This window comes from Rhinopithecus bieti, unplaced genomic scaffold (genome assembly GCF_001698545.2).
Source record: "Rhinopithecus bieti isolate Rb0 unplaced genomic scaffold, ASM169854v2 scaffold_2247, whole genome shotgun sequence".
Taxonomy (NCBI): Eukaryota; Metazoa; Chordata; class Mammalia; order Primates; family Cercopithecidae; genus Rhinopithecus; species Rhinopithecus bieti.
This window is the reverse complement of record NW_016803732.1, coordinates 1767779-1787216: the sequence shown is the minus strand read 5'-3', so window position 1 is coordinate 1787216 and position 19438 is coordinate 1767779. Positions and strand designations below refer to the sequence as shown.

Here is a 19438-nt window from a genome sequence, read left to right as displayed (position 1 = left end):
TTTTTTTTTTTTTTTTTTTTTTTTTTTCCAGTTAGGTCATCTTGGGTTCAGAACAGATCTTGGATTCTAATATCATTTTCCAATAAAAGGAACCAAAGCTCCTTGGAGAAATGGATGATTCTAGGGCTGGGGTGGGAAAGATGCAAGGTGAGCCTGGAACATCTTGTGGTACAGCATACCTGTATTCCCAGCTACTCAGGAGGCTGAGGCAGGAGGTAGCTTGAGCCCAGGAGTTTGAGGCTGGAGTGCACTACGATCATGCCTATGAACAACTACTGCATTACAGCCTGGGCAATATAGCGAGACCTCATCTCTAAAAAACAAATAAATAAATAAATAAAAATAAAGTCTATTTAAAATGAAAACACTTAGAAAATAAAAATATAAGCCAGGCACAGTGGCTCATGCCTGTAATCCCAGCACTTTGGGAGGCAAACCTTGTGCTCAGTAGACAAAAAAGAAAAAAGAATCCAAGATCTGAGCACAAGGTTTGTCTACAATTATATATGTATGTACATGTATATGTGTCTATATATACACAATATGTATATATAGACACACATATATACACAAATATATCTATATAATTGCAGCAATTAAAAATATTAGAAACATTGGAGTATTAAGTTGTAAGAATTTCCTAGAGAGTAGATTAGAAAGGCAAATACTTAAAAAATAGGAGTGAAAGGATAGTAAAATTAGGGAGTCAGACCAGGAATTTCTACTCAAAAAAGAAAGGGCTGGGCACAGTGGCTCATACCTGCAATTCCAGCACTTTGGGAGGCTGAGGCAGGCAGATCACTTGAGCCCGGGAGTTTAAGACCAGCCTGGGCAACATGGAAAAAACCCGTCTCTACAAAAAATACAAAAACTAGCCGGGCTTGGTGGTGCCCACCTGTAGTCCCAGTTACTCAGGAGGCTGAAGTGGGAGGATTGCTTGAACCTGAGAGGTCGAGGCTGTAATGAGCCGAGATCGTGCCACTGCACTCCAACCTCAGTGACACAGTGAGACCCTGTCTCAAAATAAATAAATAAAAATAAAACAAAATAAAAAGAAAGGAGAAAGGACAAGAAGGAAATAGGAAAGAAGAAAGATGAGGGAGACAAGACAGGTGAGAAGAATAAAAAAATTTAAAAAGGGAAGAAAGAAAAGGAAGAAGGAAAAGAATGAAACAGTAATTATTACAGAAATAATAAAAGAAAATGTCCCAGAATTGAAGGACTTATGTTTTCAGATTACAGAGCTCAAAACACTAGGCAGAAAAATAAACAAGAAAGCTAAGGTTTATTGTTGAAAGTTTAGACCATTGGAGATAAAGAAATCCAAAAAGCATCCTGAGAAAGTTGAAGCGATACCTAAAGGGAAATCGGAACACCATCAGATTTCTGAACTGCATTGAAAGTTAGGATACATCTCCGGGAGCTTTCAAAATCCTAATTAAAATTACAGAATTCTAGACCCAGTCAAACTTCCCATCAAGGATTTATGCTCCATTCACCCTTTCTCAGGAAGTTAATACAGAATATACTACATCAAAATAAAACAATGCAAGTAAGTAAATCAAGAAAGATAAACCACAGGATCTAAATTTCAGCACGAGTAATCAACACATTTCTGAGGCCCATGGTGAGGAGAGTCCCAGGATAATATCCATTCAGTAAGCTCAGAGAACACAAGTGCAAACTGGAGCAAAGGGAGAAAAGGCTCCTAGAAGCATCTGGAGACCTCTAAAGAGATGTCTTGAGGAAAAATAATGGAACTGAGTGATTGTCAGATTTAACCATAAGGAATATTCTATCTAGTGCAAGAGTAGTCAACTCAAGAGTCGAAGAAATGTCATTTAATATTTTGTCTGTTATTTTACTTTGTTTCTCTAAAGCTAGGTAATTTTCTAGACTATCATATTAACATAAGTAGAACTTTAATATGGATTTTGAGAAGCCAATCAATATATAACAGTTGTCAAGGATACAGACTTTGAAGTCAGCCTGTCTGGCTTTATAACATGGATCTTGGCTTTATCTGCTATGTGATATGGGGCAAGTTACTTTACTTCATTGTGTCTCACTTGTCTCATCTCTAAAATAAGGAAAGCAATAGCATTTTCCTCCGAATACCCGTAAAGCACTCAGTACCTTTGGTCACCTGACATCATTGTGATTGCCTCTCTGTGAGCATTGGTAAAGAGAGGACACAGGAAGTGAGGAGATGAGAAGAGGGAGGATGATCTGTAGGGGCATGGGGAAGGAGGAAGATATAAATTGGGAGGAAAATGATATAAAGAGGTTTTATTAAGAAAGTCTTGCTGTGTGCTATACAATTCACCTCTTTCTGTTTTCTCAGAAAGCAATCCTCAGTAAAGACCTACATTACTTTTCTCTTTCTCTCTCTCCATATATATGTTCGTATATATATATTTTTTCTGAACAGATTTTCTGAGTTTTTTTGAGGGGGGAGGCGGTGGATGTGATACTGTACTAATGTCGGTTTCTAGGTCGTTTAATGTAACTCTTATTACATATTTACCTTAAAGGAGTCAGCAACTCCACCACAAAGGCTGTTGTGTTTAATAACCATCTCCATTGTGTTGGCAATCTGTCTGAAACATAGTAGGCACTCAAAACAAAACAAGCCAAGACAACTTGAACAAAATGAAACAAATAAGTGAAACAAAAATTTTAATTATAAAAGAAAACTTAGATGTTAGGCTTTTCTAACACCAATCGCAGTAAGAAAGATGAAGGTTACAAACGCTAATTCGCTTAGTACAGAATACTTACAAAACGTAGAGCAGGGTTTCTCGAACTCGAACTCCTGACTTCAATTGATCCGCCCGCCTCAGCCTCCCAAAGTGCTGGGATTACAGGCGTGAACCACCGCGCCTGGCGTAGAGCAGGTTTTTTCAACCTCTGCACTGTTGTCGTCTCTGAGCCGGATAATTCCTTGTTGTTAGGGGGTTGGTCTGGTGCCTAGTAGGGTGTTCAGCAACTGACTTGCGACTTGGCCTCCACCCACCAGTTGCCCCCCGCCGCCACCCACCCCCATTTGAGACAACCAAAAACATCTCCAGAGCTTGCCAAATGTCCCCTGGGGAGAAAACTCACTCCAGGCTGAGAAGTACCACATTAGACGTATTCGAACAAAAATAACCCTCATCTAGAAATGTAAACTTTTTGTTTACATAAATAAAATTACAGAACACGGTTACATCTAACTTATTGTTCTATAGCCAGTTTTTTTCTTCCCTCGGTAATGCAGCATTCACATTTTCATTATGTGATATCCCTCTACAGGATGAGTTTTAGTGGAGGCTGGTGCTAACATCGTATGAAATTGAGGTAGGAGGCGGGACTCTGACAACAGACCAGATTGAGGACTAGCTAATCATCGTACTTTACATAAGGAATCCGTAGTATTGGAGATTTGATTGTTTCAAATAAGGCTGGTTTCGTTATTTGGTTATTTCCTTAGAATAGTAACTCCAAATCTAATTATTTCCTTAGAATACATTCTTATGAGTAGAACTGCAGCTCAAACTAAATTTGGTGGTGTCCATTGGTATGGCGATGGACCTCAGAACATCCTCCAGTCTTGCTCTCACCCCACAGGAGCCCTTTACTGGGGATCCATTCTCACGCAGTCTTCCTCTGCGACCGCCCCGCGTGCGCTCGGCGGGATGACAAAGACGGCCTCGGGAGGGGTGGTGAGCAGTATCGGCCTCCTCCAGCAGGGGGCGCTGTGGGATCCGCCGCGGTCCGGGACGAACCAGCAAGCCGCTCTCGGTCCGCAGACTCTCTGCCGGTCCGCCAGCCCCTTGTTCCCCGGGAGGCCGCGGGGTTTGGGGAAGTGTTTCTAGGAGACGGCGCTCGCCGGCTGCGCCTGCGCGGTTGACGCTACCGGGGCCGCCTGACGGAGCCGCGTCGCTGGCTGGCGGAGGGAGTTCCCGCTTGCTCTCGGTCGCTGTCACCGCCCTGTTTCTCTAGCCCCATGGTACGCCCGTGAGACCGGCTGCTGGCTGACGTCTCCTCGCGATGGAGCATATCCGGACGACCAAGGTAGTCGAGCGCGGGACAACCAGTCTTCAGGGGCCCTGGTCTGACCCGGCTGAGGCAGGAGGAGACGAAGGCTCGGCTGGCCTGACCGGGGCTGGGGGCCGGCCCGGCGGAGACCCGGCCCGGGGCGGGAGGGTCTGGCCAGGCCTGGTCTTGGAGGGCAGGGTCAGCTTGGGCCAAGCGGGGTGCAGAGGCCCCCTGTACCTACGGGAGCAGGGGTCCCTCCTGCAGCATCTCGGAGTGCGTAGGGACAAGTCTGGGAAAACTTGTCACCGCCCTCCTAGCTCCACGTTTTCTCGGGCGAATTGGGGCTCCTTTAACTTTGGGGTCTTTCGGCCTTTCGTTGCCTCATCTACTGGAAAATCGGTCTTTAACATTATAATGCTGTGTAAGCTTGTCCTTGCTCACATTTCATTGTCCCGTGTCGCAGATTCACAATACGAGTTTTGGAGGAACGGAGATCAGCTCTCCGCGCCACCTCCCTTTGCTGTCTCGGTCTCCAGTCTTTCGGATCGGGTGTTCCCGTGTAGGTGCTTCAAACTTAAGGCATTGTCCTAAGTGTCAGTAGTCAGTTTAACAGGAGTTCTGGAGAAGGGAAAAATGTTATTCCATATTTTAAAAGGTGGGACGCAGCTTTATTCGATTAATCTTATTACACTCCAGCCTTAATTTTTGTGTGTGGAAGACCTTTATTTTGAGAACGAACAAATATTTTATTTCATTACACATTTAAAACGGAAGGAAATGACGTCAGAATATTACCAAATTACGTTTCCAACGACATTTAAGTTTAACTTTGGGAGGGAGAAAAACAAATCGAGACGGGAAAAGTAACATTTTAAAATCACTGCGAGCCCACTGCAAGGCAGCCTCTCCACGTTTTGACAAAGCTGAAGCCCTGTTAGGTGCTGCCCATCTTAAAGTTCCTGCTCATTTAGGGAACCAGCAGATGTTCGTTATCTTCATTATTCCAAGAAGAATTTGTTTTAAAAAATTTTTTTAAATGTTTCACAAACCTTTTAAAGGTACCCATGAATTTTATTAGAGTTTGTCTTTAACGTTGTGCATACCATATCTAATAAAATTGAAGATGCTGAAAACTAACCCCTTAAAACATTTTTTTAAGAGAAGAAAGATAAAATAACTTGAGAATGCAAGTTGTTGGTACTTAAATTTTGAAAATAGAAGGGTGCATAAGTCTATAACCAAACTAGTAGAAGGTGCACAGACGGAAAAGAGGACTAGAGTAGACATTGGATCAGGTTCTTGTATTGGTTCCAGATACGTATTATATAGTAGCTAAGTGCACGTGACTTACTTCTGCATCAGTTCGAACCTCCTCTGTTTTTCATGTGCTTTCTACGGTGCATAGCACACAATCGAAAACCAGTAAAAGGCTGGGCACGGTGGCTTATGCTTGTAATCCCAACACTTTGGGAGGCCATGGCGGGCAGATTGTTTGAGCCTAGGAATCCGAGACCAGCCTGGGCAACATAGTGAAACCCAGTTTCTACAAAAACAAACAAACAAACAAACAAATTGCCTGGGCACGGTGGCTCACGCCTGTAATCCCAGCACTTTGGGAGGCCGAGGTGGGCGGATCACTTGAGGTCAGGAGCTCGAGACCAGCCTGTCCAACCTGGCAAAACCCCATCTCTACTAAAAATACAAAAATTAACCGGGCGTGGTGGCGGGCGCCTGTAATCCCAGCTACTCAGAGGCTGAGGCAGGAGAATTGCTTCAACCCGGGAGGTGGAGGTTGCAGTGAGCCAAGATGGCGCCGCTGCACTCCAGCCTGGGCAATAGAGCCAGACTCAGTCTCAAAAGAAAAAAAAAAAAGCCGGGTGGGGTGGTGTGTACCTGTAGTCCCCAGCTACTCGGGAGGCTGAGATGAGAGGATGGCTTGAGCCCAGGACTTGGAGGTTGCAGTGAGCCAAGATTGCGCCATTGCACTCCAGCCTGGGTGACATAATGGGGGCGGAAAAAAAAGAAGAAAAAAATCAGTAAAAGTAAACTGAATCTGATCAACTAGAGCAAATTCTATTCTTAGGTGGATAAGAGTGAGCAGACTTGGAAAATATTTAGGATCTCTTGGTTATTTTAAATCTTTCCTCCTTCAATGTATTGTGAATATATATCTTTGTTTTTATTTGTAGAGTTGTAGCCCCTCTTATTAGCTCTTTGAAAATTGTCACCATTGACTTTCATTTTGTCTGATATTCCTCTTTATCAATGGATGACGTTTTCTTCAAGTAATGTTCTGATTTTGACTTATCTTTACACAGTGGTCCCATACTGGTGGTATAATAAGACCTTTTTAGAGATTAAGAAATTTCTGATGATTTTCTATTAAAACTACTTCTCAAATATGCTCTTTTATTACTTTGGGTTGTTTTTCTAGTATTGGATCACTACTCTGGAGTAATATTAAGTGAGTGTATGTAGACCACAAGTAAATATTTGCTAGGTACCTAGTATGTGCCAGATGCTCTATTGACACTGGGTATATCACAGCAAGATGGAGGTGGACCTCAGGGTACGTTCTGTTAATTGTTGTGGGGACTGTAACATTTTCTTAAATTACTAATGTATTGGGAAAATAACTTATTCTTAAAAGATTGGTTTGAACATAGCCAACCTTTTGTTTCCATTATGCATAGCCTTCATCTGGATTTAGTTAGTTTGCTGCAAAAATAAGTGTAAGTATTTAAAAACCAAAAGTGGATTGTTTTAGATTTATTAGCTGTTTTGACCTTTATGTAGTTTAGTCATTAGGATCAAAATTGACTGTAGAGTGTCCTTTATGACTATTTAGTGATTTATGTTGTTCAGTCAGCTGTATTTGAAAAGTAGTAATTACCATTTGTTGAGCAACTGTATGTCAGTATAGCCAATTATACAATATTATTGCTTTATAATATGTACAATTGCATAAATATGTTAATTTATACAGTATCATCACTGATCTCTTAAATAACCCTGTCAGTTGGGTAGTATTATCTCCATTTATAGGTGAGGAGGAAATAGGCTTAGGAATTTAAGAAACCTGCTCAATTAGCTCATGAGAGATATAATTAGTATTTAAACTAAGGTGTGTTTAACTCCAAAGACTATGTATGCTTTTTCCAGTGCCTCTCTAGTTTTAATCTAATTGTTAAATGTGCATTAGTATTAATTCAGAAATAAATGATAATAATTCTAAGAGCTTTCCCCCCAACCTCTTTTTGCCATAAATAATATTTATGTGGTATTGTTTTTAAATAATATTTAGGATTATTATTGCTTGCTAACCAGAATTTTATCAGATTAAGTATTTTAGCTGAATACTAATGAACATATATATCATTCTGTTTTGGTCACGTTTGGTTTACTAACTGTATAGCATCAAAGATGTCAAGTCCCTGAATCTGGATTTCTGAAAGAGCATTTCCAAGCTTCGCTTATGAATCTTGTGGCTACTGCCTATCGCTTTGAGCTCTAATTTTGCCGTCATGACATAGTCCTGCCAAGAAACAATGAGAAATGTGCGGAGGCGGTTCTTCATGCAGCCTTTCTCCTTTCTCTGCCAGTGCTTTGGCTGACATCTTATGTTGATGTCAAATGATACTGTCTTGTCTGTGAATGGAACTTTACTGAATGGAATGGAAGAACTTTTTTTAAGCTATAAATGAAAGACTGACTGCTAGGGTTTGTAATCAAATGGAATGTCTCATAAAAATCTGGTGCTACTAAGGCCCAAATTGAGTTATTACAAAAGTTAATGCCTAACTTGTTCTTTAGCTTGCTCCCTCTTTTTGTCATTAGAATGTGATATCATCCATGTATGTATACAAATATATCTTCCCTCTGAAAGAAGGAAGGAGATATACAAATAAGAATGAATCAAGAGTAAGGAGAAACTGATAGTATTTAAATTGTCTTTGAAATAAGAGCCAATAGGTTTTGAGGAGCACCTGAAGGCTTTTTTCCAAGTAAAGTGCTGTTTTGATTTTCACTAATACCATCCCATTTTACAGGTGAGGAAACTGAAACCCTTAGAGAATAAATAAAATAACTTGTCCTGGCTCGCACAATTAGCTCTGCCAAAGAAGAGGTGGAGGTGGGAACTTGAATTTAGGTCTTTCTGATAGCAAGCCTATTCTCTTAACCACACTCTCTTGCCTCACAGAATAATGATCTAATCAAGAGATTTGATTAGTTAGTTGGGGCAGTGTGAGTAAGAATACAGAGCAGGGGATGAATAGGAGAAGCTTAGGTGGTCAGACTTTTTCTAGTAGCTAGCTGATTGTGAGAATCTAGTGTGAGTGGCTTCAAGAGTAGATTTGGGAGGGAGTTGTGTTTAGGTAAATCATTGAAATTTCTATTTTGGATGAGTTTATGCAAGAATATGTTGAGACTCTGTAGAGAATAGTCTAAACATTTAAAAAGGGCAAGCAAGCCGGGCATGGTGGTTCATGCCTGTAATCCTAGCACTTTGGGAGGTCAAGGCAGGAGGATCACTTGAGGTCAGGAGTTTGAGACCAGCCTGGCCAACATGGTGAAACCCTGTCTCACTAAAAATACAAAACATTAGCGGGGCATGGTGGCGGGTGCCTGTGATCCCAGCTACTTGGGTGGCTGAGGCATGAGAATCACTTGAACCCGGGAGATGGAGGTTGCAGTGAGCCGAGATCATGCCACTGCACTCCAGTCTGGGCGACAGAGCAATGCTCTGTCTCAAAAAGAAAAAAAATAAATGGGTGGGGGGCAGGCAAGCAGAGGAGGAGAAGCCAGATGAATTTGGAAGAGGTGAAGCACAGATGGGAAGGGGACAGTCTTCCCTGTTCTAATTTCCTTCTCTGCTCCATCCTCTGGCTGCTTCCTCCTCCTTGGGCCAGGCACTGTTGTAGGTTCCGACAAAAACTCCTGCCCTTATAACTTATCTATTTGGAGAAGAGATAACAATAAACAAAATTAAGTTCAATTTATAGTATGTTAGATGGTGGTAAATGCTATGGATAAAAATAAAGCAAGCCAGGGCTCTGGAGAGTACGAGGGTTGAAGAGGGGGTTTAAGGGAGGACCGCTGTAAATCGAGTGGTTAGGGAAGCACTTACAGAGAAGGTGACTCTTGAGTACAGACCTGAAACTGGTGAGGGCGTAAGCCATCCCCACATGGGGGATGTGGAGGAGAGTCCCAACAAAGGGAACAACGGGAGCAAAAACCCTTTGAGGGCATGCCTGGTTGCTAAGAACAAGCAAGACAGCTAGAGCAGGGTGAGTGAAGAAGAGCATAGTGGAAGATTAAAGTTGGGGGACAGGGGCAAGTTACTGTAGTCTTGAAGGCCACTGTAAAGTCTTGGTTTTTTTTTTGAGTGAGATAGGAAGCCATTGATGGAATAAGCAAAGTAAGATAAAACTGAAAAGTGCCCACTGGATTTACAATCTGAGGTTACTCTCTCCCCTCTTGAGGTCTGTGACTGTTTCATTTCATAATTTATGCAGCCAGACACTGTTCTGGAAATTGGGATACATGAACAAAAAACATAATCTGGCCGGTGTGCTCTAAGCCTGTAATTCCCAGCATCTTTTGTGGTGAGGCCGTATGTTTATCTGTGTGTCGATCACGATGTCTATGAGTATCAATGATTTCATTCTCTGTGCTTAATATCGGCGTAAACCCTGTCCTGTCTCTACTTTAAAAAATACAAAAAACTAGCCGGGCGACGAGGCGATCGCCTGTAGTCCCAGCTACTCGGGAGGCTGAGGCAGGAGAACGGCGTAAACCCGGGAGGCGGAGCTTGCAGTGAGCTGAGATCCGGCCACTGCACTCCAGCCTGGGTGGCAGAGCAAGACTCTGTCTAAAAAAAACATAATCTCTGCTCTCCACTTCCTGCACACAACTTGAAGTGCTCCGTTTTTGAAAGCTAATTCTTGGCAGGATGTCAGTGTGGAATGATTCTGAGAGTCCCAGATGAGTGCCTGGCTATAGGAAAGGAGTGCGACAAGCCAGAGGAGCAGTGATGGTGCACTTTCTGCTTCAGTAGCCACCGTGTCTATTGTTGTAGTCATAGAATAAGTACAACTGTTGGTCACAGAAGTCTGATTGAAAGCCATTGGTCCCTTCCTGTCCCAGAGGCCACTTTTTCCTGAGGGATAAAGAGGTGTCTAAATTTTCTGAATGTGATTCTGTTTGTGAGACTCCCTTTGTTTTTCATTTCCAACATTTTCTTCTTTCTTTTCTTTTCTCTTCCTTTCCTTCCTTTTCCTTTCCTTTCTTCTTTTCTCTTTCCCCTTTCCTTTCTCCTTTCTTCTTTGTCCTTTCTCCTGTCTTTCTCCTTTCTTTTCCAGTAGGATCTTGCTCTGTCACCTAGGCTGGAGTGCAGTGGTATGATTATAACTGATTGCAACCTCTACCTCCTGGGCTCAAACGATCTTCCTGCCTCTGCCTCCCAAGTAGCTGGGTCTACAGGCACATGCCACCATGCCTGGCTAATTAAAAAACAATTTTTTTTCCCCTGTAGAGATGAGGGTGTCACTGTGTTGCCCAGGCTGGTTCTCAGACTCCTGGTCTCAAGCAGTCCACCTGCCTTGGCCTCCCAAAGTGTTGGGATTATAAGCGTAAGCCACTACACCTGTGATGGCCCCAACATTTTCTGAATGTGAATCCGTATGTGTGGGGTTCTCTGTATTTTCCAGTCCTAACTTCATAATTGGCTGAAATTTGAACTTTCTCCATAGACCATTAGGGTACCTTTTAGTGTAGGCCCATAGTTGGCAACGATTCAACTAAATAGTCCTTAATGTGTGTTGGCCTTTACCATTCCTCACCGAAGTGACATCTTCCAATTCCTTTCTCTTTGCCCCATTTTTATTCTTCGTTCTTTCTTTTCCCAAAGGCTTTTTTCTTTTTTTCCATTTTCTTTTTGGCTGTGATGAGACCTATAATTTAAGGATCCTGACAGTTTCTGCAGTACCTCAGTGATAGTGACCTGAAAGAGTTGTAGTTGCTTCCTAAACATCTGACTTAACACATTTCTCAGAACAGACTGGGGAAAATCTGTAGCAACATCTGTAAAATACTTTTAGTTCCTTGGTGAAAAGGGGAAATATAAAGAAGCAGTTGGTTTTTAGAAGTTGACTAAGTCTGTGGTTTGAAATTTGTATGTCAATGATTGTAGTAAAGAGAAATATTTGATTTCCCCTCCTTAGAGGTGAGGGGTGGGATTTGCCACAAAGAGCAAAATAATCAGTGTATTTTCTTAGAAATTCTCTTATTTTCTTGAGAACTTTAGTGTAAATACTAAATAAATGTTTTGGAATGATTTCAGATTAATTTCACTATCTGTCACTTTCATATAGAGATTACCCTATTGAAGCAGTTGTATGTAATGATTTTCTGTTATATAAATTTGAATATAAGTTGGCATATGCTAAGATAGTCCTCAGTTTGTTATATTAAAGACATCCTTTCTTTCAGACGTTTTCTTCTCTGTACTACTTTATCTTAGTAAATGGCAACCAGTGTGACAAGCTTAAAACCCTTAAGGAACCTCTGTTTTTCCTCCTCTCTTCCTTCCCCTGTCAGTTTTGTTATTATCTCAAGATGGACTTCCTCTCTATCACAGCTTACTCCAGGCCCTAATATGAACCAGTCACCTAGATGGCTTCATTAGCTTCTTACCTGGTTGCCCTTAATCAACCCAGCATTTTCTCCACATTGACACTGGAATGATCTTATAAGCGATATTTCTTAATAGACTACTGTGCTTAAAAACCTCTGTATCTTTTTTAATCTACAGTACAGATTTTGTACCTTAACATGTTTTTTTAATCAGATAAAATGTTGTGCCTCTGCTATTGAGACATAAATGTTGTATTTCCTATGTTGAGAATTTTATATTTTCCGTATTCCCATTAGTGAAGAACATTTTGTATTTTCTGTATTCCCATTAGTGAAGAACATTTTGCTGATCTTTGCTTTCATCATTTACAGTAGTTTTTTTCAACTGTGGAGCACCTTTAAATATGGAATTTGCTTTTTAAACTCCATACGTATCCTTCTTCCTTTCTCCATTTGAACTTAACTGGACAGTAGCTTGACATAGAGGACTGTCAGGGCTCTACCTACTTGACCAGATTACTAACTACAGTAGTTTTGCAAATATTTACTAGAGCACTTTATTGCTTATATTTATTAGGCAGACAAAGATAGAGTATGTGTATTAGTCCATTTTCACACTGCTGTAAAGAACAACCCAAGACTGGGTAATTTATAAAGGAAAGAGGTTTAATTGCCTCAAGTTCCACATGGCTGGAGAGGCCTCAGGAAACATACACTCTTGATGGAAGGTGAAGGGAGGCAAGGCATGTTTTCTCATGGTGGCAGGAGAGAGAGAGAGAGCAAAGGGGGAAAGTGCCCTCCTTTAAGACCATCAGAACTCAGGAGAACTCACTGTCAAGAGAGCACAGCATGGGGGAAACCACCCCCATGATCCAATCACCTCCCACCCGGCCACTTCCTCCACACATGGGGATTACAATCCAAGATGAAATCTGGACAGGGACACAGAGCCAAACCATATCAGTACCTGACATTTATTATCCAACCTTTCAGTGCTTTCTGAAAAGAGATTATTTTAGAGATTCAGGTAGATTGGCCTTTAGTTGACAGCCAGTACATTTTTGATGAGTGAATCAGAAAGCTCTTTTCCTGATATATATATATATATATATATATATTTATCTGCATGTTCTTCAAAGATGTATGTGTGTTTGGGTGTGTGCGTGCATGTAATGCAGTTATGCATCTTGTTTATTTTATGACAGAGTCTCGCTCTGTCACTCAAGCTGGAGTGCAATGACTCAGCCTCTGCTCACTGCAACCTCTGCCTCCATCCAGGGTTCAAGCAATTCTCCTGCCTCAGCCTCCCAAGTAGCTGGGATTATAGGTGCCTGCTGAGCTAATTTTTGTATTTTTAGTAGAGACAGGGTTTCACCATGTTGGCCAGGCTGGTTTTGAACTCCTGACCTCAGGTGATCCACCCACCTTGGCATCCCAAAGTGCTGGGATTACAAGCGTAAGCCACTGGGCCCAGCCGCTGATTTTTATATTTTTAGTAAAGAAGGGTTTCGCCATGTTGGCCAGGCTAATCTCAAACTCTTGGGCTCAAGTGATTGCCTACCTCTGCCTCCCAAAGTGCTGAGATTACAGGCGTTGAGCCACCACAGCCGGTAGCAGTTGTGCATTTTAAAGGATCAAAGTTGTAATAAGGTCCTTTAAAAAGTGGGAGAGGTGGATAAACTGAGCCCGTAAATATTTGGGAAAAGAGCCTAAAGGTAGAGAAGGAAGCTAACCTCATGTTGAGTCAGAGGAATTAATTTGGAGTTAAAAGTTAGAAGAAATACCAGTTGCATAAGAATGAGCAGGTGAACTTATGAAAAATATGGATTCTTGGTCTCCATCTCCTCAGATAGCTGAGTGAAGTTGGGGTGAGGCTTTGGATTTGTACTTTTGCAAAGTTTTAGAGGTGATTCATATGAGCAGCTGGGATTTGAATCGTGTATAGCTGACCAAAGTTAAAGATCTAACAAAGAGAATTTCAGATTATTTTGCATATAAAACTAGGCGGAGTCAGGAAATAGGCTTAGAGTGTTGGAAAGAGCATTTTCAGCAAAAATTTCCCGCCTTGATAAGAGACCCAGCCAGAAGGAACTGTACAGTTCTAGAAGAGTGATTTTATTCTAATGAATGATGGAGTAGAGATAGAGGATTGAAAGTCCAGATACGTACTACACACAGAAAAAAAACCCAAACCCCGAAACTGAACTATACATATGTATTCTATTAGTAGTTTTCTATTTACTTTTAGTTTGTTGCTGGTTTATTCAAGCATTACTGAATGAATACCTACTGTTCACCCACTGTGTAGGAAAAAGAGAGAGAGATGAGGAAAAGTATGATGGGATAAAGAAGAATCTTATTTAATAAATCAAATGATTTCAACAAAAGGGATCACTGGTAAATTGGGCACACCTTCTGGTTTTCACCTGGGGAAAATAATTTTTCTGTGGCCGTTCATCTTAGTTCAACAAACATTTATTATGTCAGACACTCTACTAGCTGTTAGGAGATATTCATGCATAAATGAAAGACAGTCTTTGCCCTGGGGTATGTTAGTCTTTAGTGGAAAAGACAGATACATGAACAGAGGCTTTCTTATAATTTAGGAATTGCTTTAATACTGGTGGAAGGGGCAGATTTAAAAATATTTAGGTGATAAAAATCATAGGAATTGGTGATTGATGGAATGTTGGGGATTGAGAAGAAGTCATAGGATGATTCACAGATTTCCAGTGTGGGTGACTTGATAAGGATGGAGGATTAACATTAACTCACATCCAAAATACAGAATTAGAAACCTATTTGTGAGGGGTGAGGGGGAAATCAGTTTTGCTTTCAGTATGTATAACATGGCTCCGTCACATCTAGTGGAGACAGTATAGCATAGTAGGAAGGTGTTTTGGCTTGGGAATCAGATCACGTAGGTTTATGACTAAGCTATACCACTAGCTGCTTCTCGCTGTGTGACTTTGAGATGACTAACCAACCTCACCAAGTCCCAGTTTCTGTGGGGACAGTACTAGTACATACTATACAGGAGTTGTCAAAATTAAAAGAAATAATGTATGGTAAGCACTTGTCACAGCAATAGGCACATATGAGACCTCACTAGTATGTCAAGAAATACTATCTGTGTAGCAGACAGTATGAACTCAGGAGAGAGGGGAGCTGGACGTACAATTTTGGGAGTCATTAACATATAGGCTTACATAATGACAGTAGGTAAGTTCCCTATAGAGAATGGACCCCTGAGGAAGAGTAATAGTGGACAGGGGATGGACAGAAGAGGAATAAAATCCAAATGAAAAGTGGTGTGATTGTTTTCCATGTATAGAAGCTTTATAGATACTTATGCCTCATAGATAAGTTACAATTTGAGATTTATAATTGGAGCAAGCACAACCAGGAATATTTATGATCTTCAAAAAATCCACAAATTTAAAATTTCACATGGATTTCTTTTTAAAGCAAACTTCCTATTTAATTAAATAGTAATAAAATCAGCCCCTCCCCACTTTTAAACTACTTGCCAGTAGACTTTTTAATTTTTTCTGAGAAGCTATTTGAAACCCTACTGAATGATGTGGACACAGATTATTTGCTTGAGTAGTGTTGATACTTTATGGTAACCTTTATTTCCATATATATTCATCTGTTGTCTTCTTGTTAGAGCCTTAAAAACTTGGTTTTAATAGCTTAGGAGATGATATGGTTTGGTTCTGTGTCTCCACCCAAAAAGATAGGTGAGATCCACATTGCGGTAATTGCTCAGTGCTGGTTGGCCACAGTGCCCTTTCCAGCCAAGTCACGCACAATGAAGAGGAGTAAACAGTAGTTGATCCCATTTGTCTTGAAAGGTGTTTAAGTTTGGATTTGCAGTGTGTTGTAAACTGAAGCTAGATTTTTATTTAAGGAAGAAATGGTCCTGAACAATGAAATAAATGTTGACCTCTAAGAGAAATCTTTATTCAGGTTTATAAGTAGAAAGCCTTCCTCTCTCGTCTCCTGCCCTCCCCTCCTTTCCTCTTCTTTTTTGAGACAAGAGTTTTGCTCTTGTTGCCCAGGCAGGATTGCAATGGTGCAATCTCGGCTTACCACAACCTCTGCCTCCCAGGTTCAAACGATTCTCCTGCCTCAGCCTCCCGAGTAGCTGGGATTATAGGCGCCCGCCACTATGCCCAGCTAATTTTTTGCATTTTTAATAGAGACGGGGTCTCACCATGTTGGGCAGGCTGGTCTTGAACTCCTGACTTCGTGATCCACCCACCTTGGCCTCCCAAAGTGCTGGGATTATAGGCGTGAGCCACTGCACCTAGTGGTGATGAAATATATTAATATATGGGAAAAAATTATAGCATTAATGAGCTAGTGATTAGCTATCTAGATGATTTTGAAGATATAAACAATTTAAAAAACTGTCTACAACCTGCTGGTACACATAAATTAACGTTTTTTTGCTTGTTTGTTTTTTTGAGATGGAATCTCACTCTGTCGCCCAGGCCGGAGTGCAGTGGCACAATCTTGGCTCACTGCGACCTCCACCTTCCAGATTCAAGCAATTCTCCTGCCTCAGCCTCCCAAGTAGCTGGGATTACATATGTGTGCCACCATGCCCATCTGCTTTTTGTATTTTTAGTAGAGATTTTATCATGTTGGCCAGGCAGTTAGGTGATCCACCCACGTTGGCCTCCCAAAGTGCTGGGATTATAGGCATGAGCCACTGTGCCTGGCCCAAATTAACATTTTTTAGGTTGGTAGTGGTTATTTTACTTTTTTTCACAAGGATGAATAATACAAAGATTCCCAGCAGTACTCTCCTGCACATTCCTGGTTAGTCCTAGTCCCACTCTCCACTCCAGCAGCAACATCGTGTGTGTGTGTGTTTGTGTGCGTGTGTGTGTGTGTCTGTCTACTAGTATTCATAAACACATACTATGTGCCTTACCAGCTCAGGCACTAGAGGAGGCCAAAGCAGCATAGGACATAATCTGTGCCAGGGAATTTAGAGCTACAGAGGAATACGAAGCCAAGACGTAAGTAATGAACGAATTCTCTAATAAGGATTAATGTTAGGAGGCAGGATGTTAGTGAGTCTTGAAGAATGCTTGCCACTTAGCTAAGCAGAAGAGACGATTTTAGAAGCAGAGAACAGTGTGAGTAAAAGCCCAGAGGTGGACAAAAAACAATCATTGCCCTGGTGTGGGATAGTGAGGAGAATATAGAGACTAGTTGGAGTTGGCAACCATTTAAATGTTTCCTGATTTAATTTTTCTGGTAGTTTACTTTAAAACTCTATATAATAATATATTTATTTTTTGATTTTCCAACTTTAGATAAAAGTGTTGACTCTTGGGTATGAAAAATGTTTTTGCTTATTTGTACTGCACCCCTCTTTCTTGCTACCCTCAATATAAGTGTTACTGTTTTCTACAATGTGGTTCTCTATTGGTTACATTTGTAACTGTAAATAATCTCTATGTTATTTGTGGCTTATACATTCCCCAAAAAGATATATGGAATTTAACAGTAAGTATTAAATAAGCTCTTATGATTTTAGACAGAATGAAGAAAAAAATTGAGAATGGTGCATGTAAGTCCTGGGCTAACAGAAAAATAATTTATACTACTTTTGAAATGAAAAATAATATCTTTTTTCTTTTAGGTAGAACAAGTAAAATTACTTGACCGATTCAGTACCAGCAACAAGTCATTAACAGGAACACTGTATCTTACGGCTACACATCTATTATTTATAGACTCTCATCAAAAGGAAACCTGGGTAAGGAGCACCGCAGCTATACTGTTTATCATACTAATAATGGACTTGGTCTGTCATGTTTTATTTTGAATGTGTATAACACAATATATAACACAATTTTTAATCATTGGTTACCTATCTCAACCAAAATATTTTTTGGTCTCCAGATCACTCCTGCCCTCCCTTCTAATAAATCAGTTACAGAAGAGTGTGTAACATGGAATTCTATAAAATACCACACTCTTATCTCCATAAATAATTTTGAAATACCTGTTGTTCCTAGGCTGGACACGGTGGCTCATGCCTGTAACCCCAGCACTTTGGGAGGCCAAGTTGGGTGGATCACGAGGTCAGGAGTTCAAGACCAGCCTGGCCAACATAGTGAAACCCTATCTCTACTAAAAATAACAAAACATTTCAGCAGGGCGTGGTGGTGGGTGCCTGTAATCCCAGCTACTCAGGATTGTGAGACAGGAGAATTGCTTGAACTCAAGAGGCGGAGGTTGCAGTGAGCCGAGATTGCACCATTGCACTCCAGCCTGGGCAACAGTATGAGACTCTGTCTCAAAAAAAATAAAAATAAAAATAAAATACCTATTGTTCCTTTTAATTTTTAAAAATCTAAAAAATATGTACATGTTAACAGATCAAATGGATTGTTTGGTATATTCCACAGTGTTTTTATACAAATTTTAATTAGGGTATTTTTTTTTTTCTAGTATAAATATTGCAGTATGCATATACATGTAAACAACATTTTGTGTATTTATATGAGACATATATGTTTCTTTCTGTATATTTGCCAGAGTTCCTCTGGGATATTTGCCTGGGAGTAAAATTATGGGGTCTTGAATAAGCGCATATATAACCTTACTAAGTATATCACCTCTTCAAAATGGTTGTTCCAATTTATTCTCACTAGTGTATTACACAATGTTGTACATCCTCAACAACATTGATATTGTCAGTTTAAAATTTTGTGCCTATCTAGTAGATGTCCAATTGTAATGTTAATGAGCTGATTACAAAGAATTTACCCTTTTCAGATAAAGAAAAAGGAAAGGGTTTCCTTTTCTTTTTTTATTACATTGTCTTTTATTGATTTTATAAGAGTTCTGGGCTACAAATAGAATTACCATTCAACCCAGCAATCCTGTTACTGGATATAAACTCAAAGGAAAATAAATCATCCAACCAAAAAGACATGGGCATTTGCATGTTTGTTGCAGCACTGTTCACGATAGCAAAGATACGAAATCAACCTAGGTATCCATTAGCAGTGGATTGGATAAAGAAAATGTGGTGCATATACACCGCAGAATACTATGCCCCCTTAAAAAAGAACAAAATCATGGCCTTTACAGCAACATGGATGCAGGTGGAAGCCATTATTCTAAGTGAATTAACACGAACAAAAAACCATATACTGCATGTTCTCACTTACAAGTGGAAACTTAACATTGGGTACATATGAGCATAAAATGGGAACAATAGACATTAATAGACTCATAGAGGTGGGAGGGAGGGAAGTAGAGGAACAAGGGTTGAAAAACTACCTCTTGGGTACTGCGTTCACTATCTGGGCTATGGGTTCAGTTGAAGCTCAAACCTCAGCATCATTCAATATATCCATATTACAAATCTGTACATGTACCCACTGAATTTAAAAAAAAAAAGTATTACTCAAGAAAAGAAAGAGTTCTAGGTTATAATGCTTTGTCAGATGTGTGTGACGTAGATAGCTTTTCCCAGTGGGTGGCTTGTGTTCTGTGTTTTTTATGTGTCTTTCAGTTAAAGTTTATATTTTTAATGTTATAGATTTTTCATTTTTTTCTTTAATTGTTTGTGCTCTGTTGTGACTTAAGAAATCCTTTCCTATGTCAAAGTCATAAAGGTTCTTCTGTATTTTCTTCTAAAAGCTTAAGTTTGATCCTGTAAGTTGTTAATACATCTGGGAAATATTTTGGTGTATGACGTGAATAGGGATTCATTTTTATTTTTTCTTATAGACAACTGGCACCATTT

General features: G+C 40.4%; 1 protein-coding gene across 2 annotated transcripts in view; it reads left to right on the top strand.

Annotated features, from left to right (window-relative positions):
* Positions 1 to 3232: 3232 nt before the first annotated feature.
* MTMR6 (myotubularin related protein 6) overlaps positions 3233 to 19438 on the top strand; it is a 42065-nt gene continuing 25859 nt past the window's right edge. Inside the window, exons 1-2 of one of the 2 annotated variants that reach the window (XM_017852366.1) lie at positions 3233 to 4056; positions 17318 to 17434. In XM_017852366.1, coding sequence (XP_017707855.1) covers positions 4033 to 4056; positions 17318 to 17434 — 141 coding nt within the window. In that variant the 5' untranslated portion in view covers positions 3233 to 4032. The remainder of the gene's footprint in view (positions 4057 to 17317; positions 17435 to 19438) is intronic. The other variant, XM_017852373.1, reaches the window with a different exon arrangement.